This window comes from Charadrius vociferus, unplaced genomic scaffold, assembly GCF_000708025.1.
Source record: "Charadrius vociferus isolate BGI_N301 unplaced genomic scaffold, ASM70802v2 scaffold257, whole genome shotgun sequence".
Lineage (NCBI taxonomy): Eukaryota > Metazoa > Chordata > Aves > Charadriiformes > Charadriidae > Charadrius > Charadrius vociferus.
The window spans coordinates 2,139,384-2,160,906 of NW_009649473.1; the positions used below are offsets into that span (position 1 = coordinate 2,139,384).

Below are 21,523 nucleotides of genomic sequence, written 5' to 3' on the forward strand. Positions count from 1 at the left end.
CTGTACTTTTAAATATTGTGCTTTCATAGATACATAAGAAAATTAGCATATAAAAATACTTTACAAGGAATACACTCTAATATATGGATAAAAATACACATTTAAGTAATGCATTTCATCTTCATATCATTCAAAATGCATAGGAAGGGATACAAGGACCAAGTTTTTCTTCCCCTTTTTTTTTTTTTTTTAAAGCCTTTAATAAAAGTCTTCATTAAAAACCCTATGAGAAGCCCCAGTGAGCTTCCACTGCTCAGAATATTGCATATAAAAACACTTTCGGCTGCACTGTTAATGCTCCACAGTATCAATTATGGCACATTATCTAGTTGTGGCAGCAATGGTATGGGATATTGCATACTCGAAGAGAAAATGGCTACAACAACAAACAGCTGGATGGGGCCGGGCACGTGTCTGGAAGAAACACTCTGGTACGTTGTGCTATCGCAGAGTGACAGAGTCGCAAAGTGGCTTGGGGACAGACGGTGCGGGGACGAGTCCTGGCTCAGCAAAGCGACAAACGTGTGCTGTACACCCATCCAACACCCTACACACACCACCGGCACACAGGCGGTGATGGAGGAACCGAAAGGGGGAGCGGGGAACGGGGGCAGAGGGCACCGTGGCTGTGGTGTCCAACCGAGCAATCTCCTCTTCTCTGCCATGCCCGAGCCTTCCTGGGGAATGCGATGCCGGGCCCAGGCCACCACCGGGACATGAACATCATCATAAAGTGCTAATACCTGAAACATGGCACGCAGATGAGGAAACCAATGCAAACACCACAGCCCCTCTTCCCCACGGGACAGGGGGCTCTCGGGAGGGAGGGGAGCAACCACGGGGCATCATGCTTGCAAAGCCACGGGAAGGCCAGCAACGGGCAACGTCGGGGGGACCAGGGGTGAGCAGCCGAACCCGCGTGGGCGCACCCACCGCCCAGCCCACGCGGGACACAGGGGCCACAACCTCCATCTAACGAAGGGCTTCTCATGCCACTGCCTGACGGGAGACAACAAGGTTTTATTAATTCAAAGCACGAGGGACAGCCCTGGGAAGATTGCTGTTCTGCTATTTACTTGCAGGCACAGGCCAGGTTTGCAAGCAAGAGATCTCCATAAAGCCCAGACAAGCAAGGTGGCCAGGGGTTCGGGCAGGTATTCAAGGCCTTTAGCCTTGGCTACGGCCTTCTGCTCTGTATAAACTACTCCAGCAGAGGCAACCTCACCGCTGACGGGAATCGATGGCAAGACGAGGTGCCTCATCCCACCACAGGGTGAGCCAGCCCTGGCGGGGAGCGTGGACCAGGCTGGCAGGAGACAGCTGCAAATACCAATTTTTGAAGAGGAATTGTACCTAGCCACTCTCAAAAGCACGTTTTGAAACGTCTTTTAAACAGGGCTCTCCACAGCCCTGCACCGGGAGTACAAGGGGCTGCGGATATCGATTTATCAGGACTATTTGAAGGATGGAGCTGGGCACAACAGAAAAGGAACAGCATTTCAGTCTTGCCTGTATGCGATTAATCGAGCAAACAAGTAACATAATAGCACCATGTGTGTTTATAGGATGGTCAAGGCCTTCAGGGTGAGGAGGATGTCGGAAGCAGAACCCCGCGCACGCCGACAGCCAGGGCGCAGGGGGATGCCCTGCCACGGGGGATGGCTGTGGATGCTCCTTCCTCCCATCGGCAGCTCGCCCCATTGCCGGCGCTGCCCACGGCCCGAGATGCGCATCCAGCTCCGACCTTCCCAGCAGTATTTGTCGGTCTCCAGGCTCACTGAAGACCCACCTCCCCACTTGCAGGTTATGGTACACACAGCGTTTACAAATACCAGTGCAAAAAACAGGAAAAACACCCCAAATACCACAACGGCTCAGCAGAGGCCCCAGGAACCGTCTGCTCTGCTCCCGCTGCTCAGAGCGTCTGGACGCTCGCCTTGACCTCGGCGCCGTGGGCCACTTGCGCCGGCAGCTCTCTGTTCCCCTCCAGGGGAGCGTTGGCAGCCAGTGCCAAGGGGTTTCGGCTAATCACCAGGTCCAGCTTATCTCCAGCCTCCGAAATCAGGGGAACAGCCAGACAGCAGTCAAAGTCTCTCGTTCGGATGTGGTTTACCTGCCGGGATGGATTTAGGACATGCCATGGGGAGGAACAACAGAAAGACCATGTTTGTTAGTCAGAAAAGGCAAGGTTGGTGCTAAACCCACACCTGCGAAAACACACAACTCTTGGGGGTCCCTGATTCCAAGTTCACAGCAGAGCAGAGCGGAGGCACCCCTTCAGGCTGAGCACATCCTTGCTTAGCTGAGAAATGATGCAGTAACTGGTAGAGGAAGGGGAAAAAAAGCCTAGATCAGGCAGAACCCCTGACCCCCAGTGTCTGGGGCAGTATTATAAGCGTTAAATGCTGCAGGGCTCAAAACCAGTTCTCCAGTTCAAGCCTGCGGGAGAAAGGTTGCCATTTTCTATTATTTTTTTGCCATCGTGGCTTTTACTGGCCTTAAATTTCTGATGCAGGATATTCAGCGCCTAGAAAACAAATACAGCTCAGACCCCGAGGCTTCCGCCAACCATATTCCAGCTCAGCCAGCTGTAAATTGAGACTATGCTGAACAGTTTCTGCTTCTCCTCTCCCCATTTACATCCTTCATTTCAGAGGAGTCTGGATGTATTTCACTTGGGCTCAGAAGGCGGCAGCAAACTCTCTCTGCAGGATTCAGAGAGAGTTTTTTACCGCTCTCTTCCAGACCTTCAAGCACATTTCTAGGCTCAGTCACCTGCAAGAACCACCCCAGCTCTCTCACCTACAGCTACCAGAGCACCCAGGCTTGGTGCCATGACAGCTCCAGGATGGAGGGGCCTGGCAAACAGCACAGGAAGGGGAAGCAGGGAAGGGAGAAAGGAATTTCCCACCCACCTGTGGAGTGAACATAACCCCTGGGGCCAGGCGTTGCTTCCTTCTCTGGGGAAGGGCTGGGTGAGTCCATACAGCCTTTCCATCCAAAACCCTTTCCCAGCATTAACGCACGCCCATGGAGCTGGGCTCTGTGATGGTAGCAGTGTCCCCCTGCCCTAGCTGGTGTCCACACAGTTGACCCCAATACCGCTCCTTACAGAGTAGTAACTAAGGACAATTTCTAAACCACATGTGGACAAGGAGAGAGAAGCCAGGAGCTTGCTCTGCCTTTGCTCTGCGCCAGCCAGGCAGTTCCAGCGCAGAAGTGCCATTAGTGCAATGCCGTGCTCCAGGCAATCCATCCAGCCGAGGGGCAGAGGGTCCGTTACTGCAGGGACGAGGTGTTTTGCTGGCCTTCGGGCACACCACCATGCCCATAATCAGCAACACTGCGACGCATCCCCAGCAACGCATCTCTGGACTTCTTGATGGGAGTTTGCCTGTACCAGGTCTGCAATCCCTCATTCACAACTCCATACGTCAATGCGATAGCAATCGCCTCGCCTTCCTGTAGGTGTAAGCCATGCAGCGCAGCATGTGGAAGAAAGGTGTTGAAAGTCTCCACGCCGCTCTGTTTAGGATTTTGGGCACACCTCCCAGAGCACTTGGCACTCGCAAAAAACGACACATCCAACATTCAACAGAAAGGCAGCGCAGAGCCTAATTAGCTTCTTGTTCATTCTTGCACCATCTTTTATTTGAAGCCGAGAAGGAATAATTGTATAGGAGCCAACTGGCTAGAGACCATAACAAGCTTAAACAAGGCTCCTCACAGCGCTGCCAGTTCTCCAGTTACCTGACGTACATAATATATTGGCTCTAATCCTACCTCTAACAACCCCCACCTAGAAATTAGTAAAACTAAACATCTTTCTGAGTGTTTCCAAATATGGTCACAATATCTGCATTTCCAAATGGTGGCAATTTCTCCATTGGGGTTGCTGCACTTTCGCAGTTGCTGTTTGAGTTGCCCCAAAGCTAAAACAGTTGTTTTTCATCCATACAAAGCTCCTCTCCAATTTCCAAAACTCACCATGCTCTTACTGTCCTTCTGGTAGGCTGATATGCCCAGGTCACACTTATTATAGACTGCTTTTGACCAGAGTTTTTATTCTGCTTCTGCATCAGCTATTTCAGATCAGGTATCTTCCAAAGAAAAATATCCATGAAAAACACTTTGCTTGAAGGATGTGTTTCCTAGAAAACTCTTTTAGTTGTCAAAGGCATGCACAGAACTTCATGAACACTACTTAACTCCACATGGGGCTTCGCAGGAATACATAGTGGTCAACACAGTCTAGTTCATCCAAAAATCACCCTCTCGCATGATAGCAAAAGGACCAAGGGTGAGGAAAGGAAGAAACACAGCTTTTTGGTTGTTTTGAGCTGCCCAAGCTCAAAAAGGCTAATGCCAGGACAGGCTGTGTACTGGAATAGGTGTAACCTAGGGGTACCACCTGGGGGTACTACTTAGTGATTTCTCTTTATAAAACACAGGTCTCATTGAGCGCTCGGTGGCTAAGAGCTCACCTAGTTGGCTAACTATTACCTTTCATCAAAGTTAGTGCTGCCATGGATGGGTCTCACTTCTCTCTTCCTCTCAGCCACTCATTCACTCCGTCCCAGCCTCCAGAACTGCATTTTGCATTTATTACCTGAAGCACTCTGTCATATGGCTTGAGGCCACACTGATCTGCTGGCCCATCCGGACGGACCATATTTACATAGACACCTTTTTCTAACAGGCCATCCGACACACTGAATCCAAAGTCTTCACTCTCTGGGTCTTTGTGCAGTGTCATCTGGAGAGGCAGAAACAGAAAACACGTGTTTTAATGCAGCAGAGGAAGGAGGCGTGCAAGGTTGGCAGTACAGGAATAACATAGGTAATGTGTGCAGACCTACAGCAATTCTGCTCTGGGTCTCCTGGGCAGATTTTTCTTAGCCTGAGCTAAGAGAAGATTGAGCCTGACACCACCATCTTGGGTAGATCGCATGGAGAAGTGGCTGGTGTATAACCAACCACACAACAGTCCCTCTCCCTCGGATGTGGAAGGAAACACAAGCACTGTAACACAGACAGCTGCCCTATCTCACCCAAAGAGCAACCAAACAAGTGTTATTAATGGAGCATTGCTTTCCCTGGCACAGATTCCGCTGTGCATCCTCTGCGTATGCCAGACCAGCACATGAAAAATTGACATGTTCACAGGGAATTTTCAATGTAGTGTGTCAAACATGAAGACAACTCATTTTTAATTCATCACTCAGCAGGCACATCTAAACTTCTCCATATTATTCACAAGTTCCTTTCAGAAAATTCATATCAATAAGTGCTGACGTACTGAGGACAAAAAATGGGTAACCTCATCACCTTCCCTTCAGCACATCACACTTTGGCCTTGTCTAAAGGAGGACTGCACTGCTGGAGGTGTATCTTGCCATGGGGTAACACTGGGAGCCAGGGACAACTGATTCTCCAACACCACAGTCTCCCTTTGCCTCCCATGAACTAGGAGTGCATCTCTACCGTGAGGGTCTAACTGCATCACCGTTGCTCTTGGCTGGGTGTGCCTCACGCATGTGCGGTCCCTGGAAAGGACAGTGCCCAGGATGACACATAGGAGCAGCCCACCTGGACTCAACCTCCTCTCCAAACACAGCCAACACCAGACGCTCCAGCAGAATGAAGAGTCACCCCATAATATGCTTAATTACACAGCTCTCCTCCTTCAGGTACGAAGGAGTTTTATTTAAAGACACATTTGCCATGCCTTGAAGGACAAGAACAGATCAAACATGAAAAAGTTGTTTTTTCCAGCTACCATAACTGCAGGTTTCGTTCTAAAGTCACACTAGGAAAGAAAAGGCAATCAAATTTTTTGAAACCTCTCCAGCTCCCTTCCCTGCTTGTATTCTGCATCAGCGGTTTCTGCAGTTAATTACTTTTTCTAATTACCATTGCCTTGCACCATGCTTAAACTGGCTATATTTAGCTGGGTACTGGATTCAAACAAGTATCCTATTGCTGCAGTCCTACCATTTGCACCCCTTCGGAAAGGCTGGGGGTGGAGTGGAAAGGCAGGGAAAAGAAGTTATTTTTCAGTTTTTCTAAGTTATTTTTTATACAAAACTTGGCCTATTGAATGGAGCGTGCCACTGGAAAAAGGTTGATGGGTCTCCACAGGGCCATACTTTGAGCTCTCTCACTTGCATCTGTAGCACCAATCAATGAACTCAAGAACACAAGGAGCTGGAAATCTCATATAATAAAGAGAAACAGCAAAGCACAGGTTTGAACCCCGCTAAAGCACGGCAGCTAAATCCTGCGACTCTTCAGAAAAGAGGCCCTTTTGTCTTAATCTGACCCTCTGGAAACCTTTGCTGCAGAACTTGGGGTGGGGCAGCTTGAACAAGGAACGTTTTCTGGGCATCCCTCTGAACAAAGGAGATTTTCTGCAAGGTTGCAAAGCTTCTACAGCTTTTAACCATCGAGGTACCGCAGTGCCACAGCCAGACCAACCCTTGGCAACACAGACCTTGTGAAACTCGAGGGGGGTAGGGGACATGATTTCCTGCATCTCCTTCTCGATCTTCTTCATGTCCAAGTTCCTCTCATTCTTCTTAGCAGGGGAGCTGCTGCCCTCAGTCTGTCTGTCATCACAGCTGGGGTTTGCTTTCCTCAATGGGCTCAGTCCCGATGGGTTGACAGAGTCCAGGAGCAGCTTGCTGCCCTCCAGGCCCAGGTTGTGCACGCTCCCTGTCATGATGGATGCCTGTAGGGCGAGGGCACAAAGTCACTCTGCTGAGCCAGCAGCAGGACGAGATGGAACGCATGGCAACAATGGAGGGGAACACAAGTGACACAAACAACAGGGGGGCACTATTGTTCTCATTAATCAGAAAATAAGTACCAAGAAGCTCTTCCAGTTAGCTGTAAAAGCCATTTCCAGACCTCAGGAGCCTTCTGCCAGGTCTATTGCTGACCTGCTGGGTGCTCGCCACCTCCACCCCAACATGAAGCTTAATCTCAGAAGGAAGCACTTGTGAAGCATCTCCTTATTTTTCTGAAGACCCCTTGTACACAAACAGGGCCAGGCAGGCCTCATCTTGTGCAGGAACCTCTTGGTAGCCAAAAAAGGATGAACATCCTGATCTCAGGAGTCTCTCAGGGGAACCAGTGTCTGCCTGGCTCTCCAGTCTACCGCTGTAGGCTGCAGCTCACCATCAGCATTGCACAGTGCTGGCAATGGCCCAGGGGAGTCAATAGTTTGGACTCCACTGAGGCCAATTCAGCAGAGAAATTAGGATTTTATCTGTCAGTAAATGGGAGCTGTCACTGAGCAAAACTGAGTTAAAAATATGAAATTAAGTAGTATTTAAGTCTGGTCATCCTTGATAGCATCCATTAAAAGATGCCCCTAAGTAGATTCTACTCCATTTGGCAATGCTTTTCACTAATGAGATTACATTGATCAAAGCTAACGAAGGAGTCAAGAATCCAGTCTGTGGAACCTCAACTGGCTCCAGGTCACAGAGTCCATTTAAATGGCGTAATGAAAACTGTCATTTCAAAGTTCAGGCTCCAAGGGTCTGCAGTCCCATTAAATGTCAAAAGGTAGAAGAAAGAAAAGGAAAGGTAGGGAGCAGATAGCAAATTTCTGCAACGCTAAATGTGGCAAGTCAAAGAGCAATTGCTCCTGTGCACAGGGGAAATACCATCCGACTAAATCTCTAATGAAGGCCCTCCAGCTCTTTGCTCCAAGGTGGAACAGAGGCAAATAAAGGGAATTCTGGTGGCAGTGTGAAAATGCCAGCACTACCCACATTCTCCCAAACAGGGATGGATAAAACACAGAAAATGTTTTAGCTTTGCACTTTTCAGGTCTTCACACCAAAATGACTTAATCAGCTCGAGTTTGGACAAAACTCAAATTTACCTGCTACATCCTGGAAGGATGTTGACTTACCACATACCTGAAACACAAACTAACAAACGGCGGCACAGCCGACCAGGGTACGTTTATTCACTGCCCTCACGCAGCCTCAGCAGCCCTCAGGGCACCGTGCCGTACCAACACCAGCATTGTGGAGCCAGTGAGGAGAACAGAAAGGTCTGTGCACATTGTGCTACTGTCCTCCCTCATGCACTGCAAATACCGTAACCGGCCAGTACCCAACACCATTCAACTCTTCTGTCTTCGAGGTATTTAAATGCTCCTTGCAGCATCATAAGCAATTCGCTAGGTGCTGTGGGCTAAGCGCAAGCAGCAGAAAGGGCAATTCTGGACTTCCCCAGCCTATGGCTGCCCCACATTGTTTTTCTCCATGTCTTGCCTGCCCTCAAAGCAAAGTGGGGACACACACTTCACCAGACATACTGGAAAAAGCCTGTTTGTACTCATACCCTGTAGTCTGGGAGTGGATTGCTACTGTGTGTGAATCTGTTTCCAGGCTATCTTGGGTCATCTTGCATGACTCTTATTCTTTTTCAAATGCAGAGCATGAAGGGCCAATTTTTTATTTTTTTTTTAAATTAAAAACAAATAAATAAATCTGTGACTGTCCTGGAGCTGGGGCTTAGAAACCTGCAACACAGCAAGAGCCCCAATGTGCACTGCACATCCCACACCACACCTCAGGAAGGATGGGCACACGGAGAGGGAGGAACACATCAGTGCTGCTTTGAGTTAGATAAAAGGGGAGTTGAAACCCATCAAGCTTCTGCTAAAAACACAGCACTTTCCTTTTGTCCCCAGAACTTTCCAAAATATTCTAGAAGCGTGCTAAATACACTAAAACCCTAGAGGTGCTCAGCTTTTTGTAAAATTTCTTTACATTTTTAAAAGCATTGCTATAACTGTCAAAGCTCCAAAGCATTCAAACAGCATGAATCAAAAGCCCACGCATCCCTGCACCACAGATCCCTGGAAAAGGAAAAGGATTGGGCAGAAAGATATTTTCTCTCTCCTGGCATTTCACAGTAGTCCAACAAATCCCTTCTTTTACATTTAGACGCCAGCCATTATGCAGAAGAGAAACATCTATGCATCGTTTCAGAGCCGTACTTTTTCTTAAGCAGTCAACAACAGTTCAGAAAGGTTGATAGAGGCTGCCTAAACTTATTTCTAAATATATTCAGGTCCAGGAAATAAGTGATCAAGGGAAGAAGTTATAGTTTGCAGGGGTCTGGGGTTTTGTGTGTTGGTTTTGGTTGTCGGGTTTTTTTTTTTAAGTCAGCATTTTCTCAAGCAGTTAAGATAATAAATACGCTGTTTCTGGCTTCAGCACAGTAAATTTAATTGATATTTCCTCCCCCACTTACAGTTGCTAAGGATCAAGGAGGAAAGAACAATTAGTAAGTTCCTTGTCACCATATAGACCAAAACAAGACTTTCCTTTTCCACCTCCAGTTATTCAGAAATTGCCTTTTTTCTCTGAAGCCTGAGCAATATGCAAGTGAGAACAAAAACAGTCCCACTGGGGGTGATGGAGGGCATGACCCATCGAGCTCTCCCCAGTCCTCTGCACCCAGAAGGCAGAGGAAGAGATGAGCTCGCGGGGTTCCCCTCCTTCTCTTGGGCTGCGGGAGCCGAATCGGGGAGGGGAGCAGCACAGGTCCCATCCTGCCGGACAGGTTTGCTTCCCGCTGTTTGACAGTCTCAAGGGAGGCCTTTATTTGCATCCCACAGCTTAGAAATCCAGGCGCCTCATCCTATAACCGGACACAATAACATGACCTCCAAAGCATTTTGGATAAAGAAAAGAGAAAGTGGTTTGTGAAGAGAGGAAACACCTTTATTTCTGCAGGAAGCAATTACTTTCTCAGATTTTTCCACGGGGAAGGCTGGCTGAAAAGCTTCCAATTACCTATTTCACTGAAGCAGTTTCCGGCAGAGTGACAGCTGAATGCAAGATGTATGTTGGGCCTGTCTATATTTGAAGTAAGCCAAGGCTTCAGTCCCAATGAGCTTTTGGGGGGTTTCTTTTGCTTGGCCTTTAAGTGCCAAGTGGACAGACAATATCCTTCCAAGCAGAGGGTTTATCGTTTGATAGGGAAGGTCTGCCAACAGTCATGTGAAGACTGTTGGCCAGCAACAGTTTGCAAAAAGAGCGTGTAGTTCCTGATAGGTAAGTCATCGGCCCAGGGAAAAAGTGCACGCAAGCAGCTAATGAGACAGAGTTATCCATTAGCACAAACACTGACATGGATTAAACTTGAACCCTTCTTCACACCACTGGCAGCACAGGGATGCTATGGGCAATTAACAGATCCGGAGAAACAGTCTTAGCATTTACAGCAAGAGCAGAACAGTCAGATCGGCAGCAAATTCAGAAAGTGAGTTACCTCAATCTCCCTCAAAAGTTCAGACTGGCCGCATGTTTCCAAATCCTCCAAAGCTTCTCCAAAAACACGCCAAAAACTATCCTCGTGAGTGGTCTCAAGGCCATTTTGGCGGTTGGGGTATCTGTTGTAACGTAGGAACCAAACATTGTCAGCACTCTTCTGCAGCAGGATGAAAGCCGCAAGGCTACAGCAAGTGTCTCACCAGTAAAAGCAGAGACTTGAAGAGTCTTCATATACAAAAGCAAACAATATGAACTTTTCAGACAAGAGTCCGAATACGAGACCTCCATGCATTTACTAACGGGGCAAGTGTCCTTCAAAGGAAGAATTAAGTTGGTGTAGTAATGTCAAAGTTCAAAGGGTAAATTAAAAAGTGCCTGTAGGAAGATTGTAGGTTTAGGAAGACGTTTTGGTGAAACAGAGAAGTGAAAGAAAAAAGGATGCGTTATGGGTAAACCAGGAGCCTCAGAGACTGTTAGTACAAAGGCTGATGGGATAGAGCTCAGATCTGAGACACAGAACACCTGAGAAGAGAGAGAAAAACACAGAGGGTAACAGACATGGTGAGCAAATGATAAATACATTAGGTCTCTATGAGAGTAAATAATGCAAAGATGTATATAAAAATGATTGCCCTGGGCTGGACAAGTAAATGCACACTACAGCCAGCAATATCGACAGTGTCACGCGTAACCCACACAAACCAAGTTTCATTTGCTTTGGGATGGCCAGGGAACTGAGCCGTTCCTTTCAGGAGGTCTCTCTTTTTTTGCTATATAACAGGCATGGCACTTACAGCCATGTAAAGATTGCCACCAGTTCTGTCTACACCAGAGAGTAAGGCTAGAGAGAACCTCTCTCAAGTTGGTACACACACACGTTAACGTGAACACCGTGTGTGTCTTGTTGACAGTTCTGCAATTTCTCACCTTGGCAGTTTCAGCATCTCTTATCTCTGACCACAAGCCAGGGTCAATTCTCGGATTTCTAAAGCAAATAGCAATTAAACATGCCGAAGTCCTCTGAACAAGCCAGAGAAGTAGGTGACACTGAACACTGCTTAGTGAACACCAGACTCTGTGCAAAACTCAGACCGTCAGCGCTCAGCGTAACGCGTAACAGAAGCCTCTCCAAGGAAACTCTCTGTGGTGTTAACTCAAGGTCATGATAAACCCACTAATGTGTCACGGGGAGAGACCCCAAGGGGACAGCGACATTAGAGCAGCCCTAATGCATCTTCTACACATCTTATTAGGAGCTGCATGGACGAGGCTCCACCTCTGCAACATCTGGCAGCATCTCGCATGGCTTAATGGTCATCAGCGCCGCAGACAGGAAGGGACGCTCATCCACCAGAGCTACTTAGCAAAGTCAAAACATTTTACTTGAGTACAAGTCAAAGAGACGTTGGCCTCCATTAAATTTATAATGACCCTTTAGGGTACTAATAGAGCTTTTTCCAGATCTCTATTAACTGCAAAGTCTTTAGCACACGCTTTGCTTTTTGTCCACTGGTTTAAATGGGAGTCTGTAGCAGGCATAAACACACACACATACTTTTGCTCCTTGTGGGATCGTGGCCTGCCTGGAGAGAGCAGTATCTGACACAACTTATTGTATTTTAAATTCACCCCCTACCTTTCATCAGCTTTTAAAGGACAGTAGCCTTTACACCAGGCAGAAAGGTCAAAAAAACACCCAGCAAGACTTTATAAAAATAAACCAAAATTTCCCCCCAAAAGGAATTTTCAATTCTTTCCCCTTACTCATTTCCTTCCTCTGCTCCCAGGTTCCCAAAGAGGCAAACGTCCCTTCCAGTTACCAGTTTCTTGCCTCTCAGGTCAGCAATATAACAAACACATCCAGGACGCGGATGAATCAGTATGGGCTCTCACACCACTGGGTCAGCAGGTTTTTCCAGGCTAAAGGCAGCCGGGGTTAGAGACATTTTGTTTTTCTCCCTAATAAAAAGGGCTCAGCAGCATGAACCGTTTCACTTGCACTTTGACATCGGGGCTCAGAGCCCTCACTAGGGACATGCGAGGCTTCGAGCACTCAGATTTGCTAACTTCAGCTGTCGGCAGCCTCACTGGGAGGGCCACGAGGGATCAACGACCTCTGCGTGCTGGGTCTCGCTGAGAGGCAAAACAAGAACAAAGTCTCTGCCGCTGCCAGCCTTCCTGCCAGTTTGATCATCTTTAAATAGGTGGAAATGGCCATGAGATGTTCTAAGGGTTTTGTTTGGACAAACAAAAGTTAAGAAAAAAAAATAAGAAAAAAAAATAAAAGGACAGTAACAACACGACACACACAACTATGGGGACTCTTGGAGGATGTTGAGGGGAGGGGTAGTTACAAAGCAATGAGGCTTCTCCACCATGTGTGGCTCAGTGAGGGGCAACCCCTGGGAAGGGCAAATCCAGCAGCATTTTCACCCAAAGCGAGGGGCAGCTGCAGCCTCCTCCAAAGGCTCAGGAGGTGTTGCAGGATTTCTCCCACGCTGGCTGAGCCGGGGGATTAACATGACCGTGTTGACTCAGCATGGCTTTGTTTGTGGCATTGGGAGGGCTAAAGTGTGATGGAGAGAGATGTCCAGCCACAGCTCTGGGAGATTTTAACTTAGACGTGCAACCTCATACTGGTCCTCCATGAGCTTTGGTTGGCCTCTTTTGCTCCATGGCATTGAGCTGTTGTGAAGCTGCATCCTCACTCAAAAAAGTCTGGCCAACACATGTGGGGACAGCCCTGACCATATCTATTTATTACATCTAACCTATGAAAATACTACAGCCTTTACACGGCAGGAGTATGAGACGTGGTAAGAACCTGTGGTCCATGCAGCTGAGATCGCCCTAACTCCAGACACAAATGTCACCTGGCCACGGCAGAGGTGCCACAGAGCTACACACCCAGGGTAACCTGGCAATGTGGAGGTGGTTTGACAGAGCAGGTCACCACCCCAGCACCCCTCCCCATAGCTGCCCGATGCTGAGATGGGGACATCGCTGGCTGCTCCATCACATTCCCATGCCCCCTTGTCCCTATGCAGCGACACCCACATTTGCAGACGTGCCTCCCTGCCTCCTCCCACCCCTCCGTACCTGCTGGGCTTGTCCCAGTCATCTTCACTGAAGCTTCCGTCCATGTAGGGGTAGTTTTTCCTAGGGTCCCCTGGAGGGGTGCTGCTCTTTTGCCTGCTGTGTCTCCACTCATGTGGATGGAGGGCTATGCCTGCAGCCTGAGGTACGTACGGACCTAGGGAAGGCAAGAGGGGGCAGAGAGAGAGGGTAATACCTGGTCAGAAAACCCAAATGGAGTAAGTCACGCTGAGCCAGAAGAGCCTCCTTGCCAAGTCCCAAACCTGAGGCCATATGGATTGCACACTGCTTCCATCTCAGTCATCCATAAGGCGTTGTTCTTACCATCTTTTCTTGCTTTAACCAAAGCAGCTTCTCAGCTTGTCATAAGGTGCCCCATTTCTCTTTTGCTCTCCCACGTCTGAGTAGTTTTGTGGTGTGGGTCTGGGATCCACAGACCTGGGACTATATATACCCACAGATGCAGATCCTACCCCCAGACAGCTCCAACCTTGGTTAATGACTCCTGGTTCCACACTGAACCAAACAGAAATTGTGCTGTTGAGGCAGCCACCTTTAAATACGAGTCCTTCAAAGGGTAGAGAGAAGATGCTGCCAAGCTTCCCTCAGCGTGCCCAACCCCATTCGTTTTGAAGGATTTGGAGGCCTGATTTCTATTAGGAGAAAAAACGGTAAATCTTCATTTAGATTCTCAACGGTCTTAGGGACTTAATGGATAGCACAAAAAAAAAAGTAATAGGATATAGAAGGATAAAGTAATAGGATATACAGCAAAGAAAATGCATCCAGAGCAGCCAAAAGCAACAGCCTCTATCAGCAAGTGTAATGGTCCTGAAGATACCTGGTGGTGGTCACCAGCTCCAGTGTGCTCAGCAGTGGTAAATGAGGAAGAGCCAGCCCTGATCCTGAGAGCTGCCAGCCAGTTCCCGCAGCCAGCAGAGCCCTCCCATGCCTTCGGGATCAGCTCGTGCAGGTACAGAAAACTGCTGTAGGGACATGTGTGTGAAGGGCAAGGAACAGCAGGAAAAACCCTGCTGGCTTGAGAGAAGGGGAGGCTCATCTGTATGAGATTTGATAGCAGATCAATACAGACTGTTAGGATGAAATCAGACAAGTTTCACTATGTCTGCTCCCATGGACTTTTCTGTACTGCAGTGTCTTACTCCAGAGATGCACATCCTCCGCAACCAAGTCACAAGATCCCCAGGTCTCACGAGGAGCTGCCTGGACAGAAACCTTCAAAAACAGAGCATTGCTCAGTAGTGTCAGTGCCATCTGCAGTAGAAATAAATCTCACACGTCCCCTGCCCACCTCCTGCTGCCCATTCAATGTTTCAGAGAAATCCTCACAGCCTTTCCAAGAAACATCGTACACTTCCATCACACGCTGTGCCAAGTGAACAGGAAGAGGTAACAGAGAAACACATAATTAAGGGAGACTTGACCTCCCAAACAGCTAAGAGCACTGGAAATACCCCAAGACAACGCCAGCACTTTCTTTGAAAATGCCAAGGCCTGTTATTTCACTTAGCTGAGCGTTTCCTCTGTGTGTTTTTAAAGGTTAGACTGCTCTGGAGCGAACCCTAGAAAAGTGCTTGCCAACATCTTACAGCAGTCAGGAGCGTTCACTGCCTGCCAGAGCAGAGCAAGGTCCCTGGATGCAGGTCCCTGCAGCGGGTGGGCAGCAGGTTTGGGCTGGACGCAGAGGGCCAGGGACCGCAGGGATATGTGTGCAGAGCTCTCACTTGAGTGCCACTGGTTTCCCCTCCTCCTTCCAGGGAGATGGGTTGGATTCCTGGGATTCAGAGCCACCTGGTGGCACGTTCCCACCAGGCCCAGCACAGCTCCCTTGCCCAAACCCTTCCTCGAGTGGTTTCCTAAAGCTGTGGATGAACCTAAAACCTACAAGGCTGCAGAGGCTGATCTATAGTTCACCATTTGGGGTGTAAATCCCAATCTCCAGGCTCTGTGCATCTCAGGTATCACTGCATCCTGCCTTCCCTGCCCATCCCACGGGCAACCCTGCATGTCCTTCTCCCTACCCCGCAGCATCGCTCTTCCCAGCCAGCACCAGCACACCACCATGCAGCTGCATGCAATTACCAGGGAAGACGAGAGAGCCCCTGAAGCAAAGTTGCAGACTGTGGATGTTGGGCAACTTGGCATCAGCCCTGTTCCCTGGGGCTCTGTGCTCAATTACTCGTTCTCAATTTACCGGTAAAAGCAATCGCTTTGCTAAATCCAGTCTCCAACTTGTGGTAACATTCAATTAGATGGAGAAGGATTGCAGCATTATGAAGGCCAGGGGATTCCTCCCTAATGAAGCCTCCGGTCCCAACTATGCTCCCAAATTAAGACTTCAGAACAACAGAGGCTGAGGAAGATGCAGGCATGGTGGAAGAGACACCTCTGCAGTGCCGCCCTTCTAAGTCAGAGCGCAGTGAGCACCGGCACACACCTTGCCCAGCACATTGAAGGTGGTGTGCGACAGTGCTCCTGCAGCATCCCTCCCTGTTTTCACATTCCGTTCCGGACAGCAGTCTTTTCACCAATTTCCTCTTGCGGAGGTGATTCAGGGTTTTGTTTTGGTTCAACACAGGCTAATACTAGCTTATGTCACTAAATCTGAACTGTAATAACTATTTTCCAGTGCTTTTCTCCAAGTAAAAATCTATTCCCATGACTAGACCATCCTCCATCCCAATTCCATATGTCTGCCAGAAGCCACAGCTGAATAAACCTGGCCTCAAAGACACACGTTCATCTGATCACTCACTAGAGTTAGAGATACTTTCTTGTAATATTACCTTAATTATTTTGTTAAGTAAGTGCTTCTAGTCACAAGACATTCTTGTGGATTTTAAAACATCCTGAGGAGGATTAATACATCCTACATGGCCTCTCTGGAGAATTAAAAGTGAGCAATGGACCAAACGCTTTGTAAGACATATGGCCAGTGAATGCTTCCTCTGATTATGTGAATTATAAAGTGCTGTAATGGTTTTGAAAATGCTGTGAACAGTATGATGCCATATAAGCCAGAAGAAATGTGCCAATAAAAACCTAAAACAGATACATCAACTCAGAGCACCACATGAGTGCATTTTAAAATACATTTTGTTCCTTGCTGGAAGTGAGAAGCCATGCAAATGTGGTCAGACCACAGGCTTTGGCTCACGTTCAGGCTCCAGACGGGTTCAGAGGCTCTGCCTATCTTCACCTTGGCCCAGAGACCCCTAAGAAAAGACAGCCCTGGCTTACCTTGGCTTCCATACCCAGCATCAATGCCGGAGCCATCCCAGGATTCCATAGCACTGTCCACACTAGGAATTGTGGTGGAGTATATCTCAGACAGCTTGCTAGTTTTCTGGGAGTCCGTCAGGTCATCTTCTGGGTCGCTCACTTCGTTTATACTCCCCGACTTCTTGGGATAAGATTCTGAAACCAGAACATGCTGCTTTAGCAGGCGCAAAGAGAAAGCCTCAGGGAAAGGCTTATGCTGATGTGGGAGCAAGCCCAGGTACTCTAAGTCTTTTGAAGTACCTCTCTAGCTCTTCAAAAGTAGCTGAGAAAGGCCTGTGTACTGCAGTTGAAAGAATTTAATACAGTACTCTTCAAGCTGAATCAAGAAAAAATGCCTTTCTGAGTTTTTAGCACATGGAATATAAGGAGCAACCATGGGGATTTGAGGATTCCCAAATATGAGAGAGTTGGGGTCTAATCTCAATTCACAAGCACATCTTCTTGTGCCTTTGGAAGCTTCCTCCAAACAGCCCTGCCCAGAGAAGTGTTGGCCTCTGCAAGCAACAGCCCATAGCTCCTCTGGCTCTCTCCTTTTTACTCGGAGCAGCACCGAGTCAGGGTGCTGGCTGCAAACTTTCTGTTAAAAGCAGATGTTTTAATGAGTTTCCAATGACAATGCAACCTGGTCCCAAACTACCGCAGCTGAAGTTACAGCCGCCTTCCAAGACTGTACAACCTCGTATCAAGCCAAGGCTAATCACCACCCCTCCAGAGTCTCCCACGCAGTCCCATGACAACAGCGGAATTCCTGGGCCTGGTGTTTTGAGGCTGAATTTCACCTGATTAGTGATTGGGAAGTGGAAAGCTGAATGTGGATGATGAAGCTCAGGCCTTCCCTTTCATTATTTTAGTAATAATAGGCCCTTATTATCATTATATCAAATTCCCTTTCAGGTGAAAGCTATGCAAGGAATGGTGTCTCAGCACAAGCATTTCTTTGTACTGAATATTTTAAAGTCCTCGATGATTAGATATCCCTGTTAGCCATCCACACCCTGGATCTCTGACTCGCAGAGACTGGGATGAAAAGCCCTCTGAAAGTCTGCATTTGTCAATGAGGACAGATTATTTTACCAAACAAAGCCCAGTGTCCTGAAAGTCCCCATTTTCCAAGCATTCAGAAGATTGCTCACCATGATTAACTCAAGATTACCTTGAAATTTCAATTACACCTGCTTCATTCTCAGAATGATTAACGAGTCTCCAACTGGCACTTGCATGTCAATTATTTCAGCAAGTGGCTGTGACAATGCTAAGTGTCAACCAAGGATCAAGACATTTGGCTGCAGGGAATGAGACTGGGGCTTCTTGAAGAGGAATCGATTCCCCAGTTCTGCCTCTATTTCCTAAGTCCCCACTCCCTGCCTGGGCTTCCTCCATTTGTAAAATAGGTGCATTGCCACACGTTTGCAAACTGCTTTGAGGTCTACAGAAGTGCTATATTTGAGAGTGATGCTACTTTTTCAGATGCAGGACAGACATCCCATGGGCCACGCTTGCTTGGAAGAGCTTTATCACTTGATTTCTTCTAATTCCCACAGCACTGTGGGCCACTGGCTGGGTAGGTCCAGCTAAATCTAGAGACTGCAGAAGCATAGCACAAAAAAAAGATAAAAAATACTGGGTGTGGGGAGCCAGAATGCAGCCACTACTTTCTGAAGTTGATGAAAAAGCCTATTTGGCTGTGATTACGCAATTGGGGAGAAAAGTTTGCATGTTCCCTGGTTTCACCAATCCCCCCTCTAGCCCCCCCCAAAAAAGTGGCCTGCCTGTACTAAGTATGCTCCTGCTCTTTGATACCGTGTCAAGAACAACAGCTTCAAAGCCACAGGGAGCTTGGCAGGGAAATGAGAAGGGGATTTCTACAGCAGATGCTTTGAAAGATGATCTTAGGACCCAAAGCCAGGAAAAGGGCCATAAAAGATTTATTGCCAGTCACTTTCAAAAAGTTGAATTGAAGGTGGATTGGTTTTTTTTCATGGATTCTACCAGCTCAGAATCCCCTCACTCATTTTGGGAGGTTATATTTTAAAAAACCCTGCACTCTTCTACTTCTAAAAGCAACTTCTGCTTCACTTCTGTGTGAAACACCCACACAGACAGGGAATGGCACAAGGTGTCAGTCTGAAAAAAAATTATTATCGCCAATAAACCTACTGTCTAATCTCTTCCCAGTACCACAGAGATCCCCTGGGTTGCCTTTTTTTCCCCGTCTGTGAGTCAGAAGTTCAAAAAACACCCACCTTTTCCCTCTGTCCCCAGCCATGCCCCTGAACATGCTCCCTCGGCTCACCTTCCACAACGCATGAAGGAAAACCCACAGTGCTGCCTATTCCATCGCCCGGGGTGCGCCTTCGCCCTCCCACCCCCAAACCAGGCTCCCCAACTCACTCTCCGTCTGCTTCTTGATCTTCAGAGTGACCGTCTCTCCCGCCATCTGCAGCAGGTGAATGGCTTCGCTCAGCGGTTTGCCCTTGAGGCTCACGTTATTAATTGCTAATATCCGGTCACCGATGTGGATGGCTCCAGTTCTGGAGAGAAAAGACGCTGTTAGAAACTTCGCAGAAGCAATTCGCCTGTGCAAGACAGGCCATTAAGTTGTTGCTTAAAGCAATAACATATTAACTCTCAGCACTTTGAAATGTGTCTTGGTGTCCCCTCAGTACACGGTATACCCATGATTTCCTCTTCATCACCACTATCAGGAATCCCGTTCCACCCTCCCCCATCCTTCCACCTGCCATACATACAAATACACACAGGAACTTATGCACTCCTTGGATCCCAGGCTCCTCGGGAACTGGGACTGCAGACCAGCAGTGAAGAGTCAAAATTCGTCAAAGCAAGGGGGTCTACACGCTAAGAACATAAGCATTTCCAGCGTGTGATGGCCACCAGTCATCACACGTGGAACTGATGGGCATGTTCACGCTGACGGAAAGAAATGATGAGACAAACCTAGAAACCCATTGAAAGAAAACAAAACCAAAATGGCCCAACAAACAGAGACTGAGTGTGCAAGCATGAACTGAACCAGTTGCAGATCAGTTCATGATAAAGCTCACCCTTACACAGCTACACCTCTGTGACTTCCTCCATCAGGGCCAGCACTCCAGGAGAGGTTACTGCGTTTTATTGCACAGCCACATTCCCGCATTGCCTTCTGCTCTCAGCTAAATAAATTCTCATGCTTCAGCAACAGCCAGGAACAAACTCACCACTCATGACAATTCTCCCCCTTCTCCTCCATCCCTCCCCTCTGTGTCTGCCCACAGACAGGGGCTCACTTTACCCCTCCTGGTGTTCGCTGCAGCTCTGGGAAGAGCAGGCAGGACAGGATGTGTCCATCGCCAGAGCTGACTGCCACGGCAGGAGCTCGTGCTCGCCGCTGGCTGGACCGACCTCACCACACTCACACTCCAGCTCCCTAACACCAGTAAGCCAGAGCAGCAACCCACTCCTCCTCCATCAGTTCTGTGAGGTTTAGCTATCAGGAACCTGTGTGACCGAGCCAGGAGGAGATGCAAATCTTGACTGCAATATCTTTTTGTCCATGGCAACGTGCCTCTCTCAGGTCACATCTCCAAATCGGACTGCTGCTCCTGCAGAATTGGGAGTTGATATACCATCGCAGGCTAAACAGCTGCACGTCTTTCCCCAAAATATGAAACTTTTGTAGACACAGTGCTGTGAAACATCTACTGCAAGTACAACAAATTGGGAAATGTAGCCAAAGAGCAGGCAGGACTGTTCAGTCTGCTGCTGCTGCGATACTTGGAGCGTGCCCTGAGGTCCCTCCCAGCCAGCCACTAGATGTCCGTCTTGTCCCATCCACGTCAGCCTGAAAAAGCCCTCAGGGAGTACTTGTGCATTCAAATAAATTACAGATCAAACTGGAACCGCAGTATTTGTCTTAAAAGTTTCATCTACACAGCTGAAAAAAATCAAGCTTAACTGCTGGCAGTTTAAAGGTGATCCTTCGCTCGCTGCAGTGGTTCAGCATTTGAGGGCCTCCTGCTGTAGCCCTGAACTCAGCATGGGGACGCACGTCCTATCCAAGACACCAGCCCAACCACCCGTCTCTGAACACCACCACTGCTCTGCAGAAACTGTGAAAGTCCCTCAGCGGGGAAAAATACAGAAACAATTAAAGAGAAAGGTCACGTTCAGCCAGGTGTTTTTCTTCAAGAGGGGAACAGTAAATCAAAGTCCAGTCCTCTCACCTGTCCATCTCCAGGCACCCCTGTGAGGACAAGCAGACAGAAGCCAAGCAGGAGCAAGAGAAAAAGCTGTTTCTAGCTAATGACCCTTGTGCATCTCCACCATCACCAACAGTCCTTAATTCCCCTCAAACACAAACCAGCCCAAGGAGCTGTGTGCTGTATGTCCCTTCTTGCCCAGAGGACACATGCAAGAGCAGAACTGAGCAACAGGTAAGTTGCAAGGTATAAAAGGGGCTGCAGGCACTTTCCAGCAAGCACTGGAGAAGAGGTGGCTGCATACAGGTGGTAGGGATTTACTTGGCACATGGGCAGGGCCACCATCCCTTCTCTCCCCTGCCAACATGGGTTGGTACCGAGCATTCTTGGACAAAACCCTCCTGCCGCCACCCTCACCTACTTGACCAGGTGGCACTAGAGGAGGTCCGTCAGGTACTTCAAAATGCCAGCAATAGCCCCAAAGTGCTCTTGGAGGACCATTACACCTCCACTAGAATTTAACAGTATTGTTCAGGCACACTCCTTTCCCCAGGAAGACGGAAAACAAGTCCCATGGTCCAGGCTAAAGCCACCTGCAGGCACTAAAGGAGAAGAAAGAAA

General features: G+C 48.2%; 1 protein-coding gene across 1 annotated transcript in view; it reads right to left on the bottom strand.

Annotated features, from left to right (window-relative positions):
- Positions 1-1,915: 1,915 nt before the first annotated feature.
- GRIP2 (glutamate receptor interacting protein 2) overlaps positions 1,916-21,523 on the bottom strand; it is a 59,806-nt gene continuing 40,198 nt past the window's right edge. Inside the window, exons 17-23 of the mRNA XM_009889870.1 lie at positions 19,095-19,234; positions 16,662-16,838; positions 13,404-13,557; positions 10,303-10,423; positions 6,494-6,730; positions 4,610-4,756; positions 1,916-2,113 (exon numbers count right to left, since the gene is read on the bottom strand). Coding sequence (XP_009888172.1) covers positions 1,916-2,113; positions 4,610-4,756; positions 6,494-6,730; positions 10,303-10,423; positions 13,404-13,557; positions 16,662-16,838; positions 19,095-19,234 — 1,174 coding nt within the window. The remainder of the gene's footprint in view (positions 2,114-4,609; positions 4,757-6,493; positions 6,731-10,302; positions 10,424-13,403; positions 13,558-16,661; positions 16,839-19,094; positions 19,235-21,523) is intronic.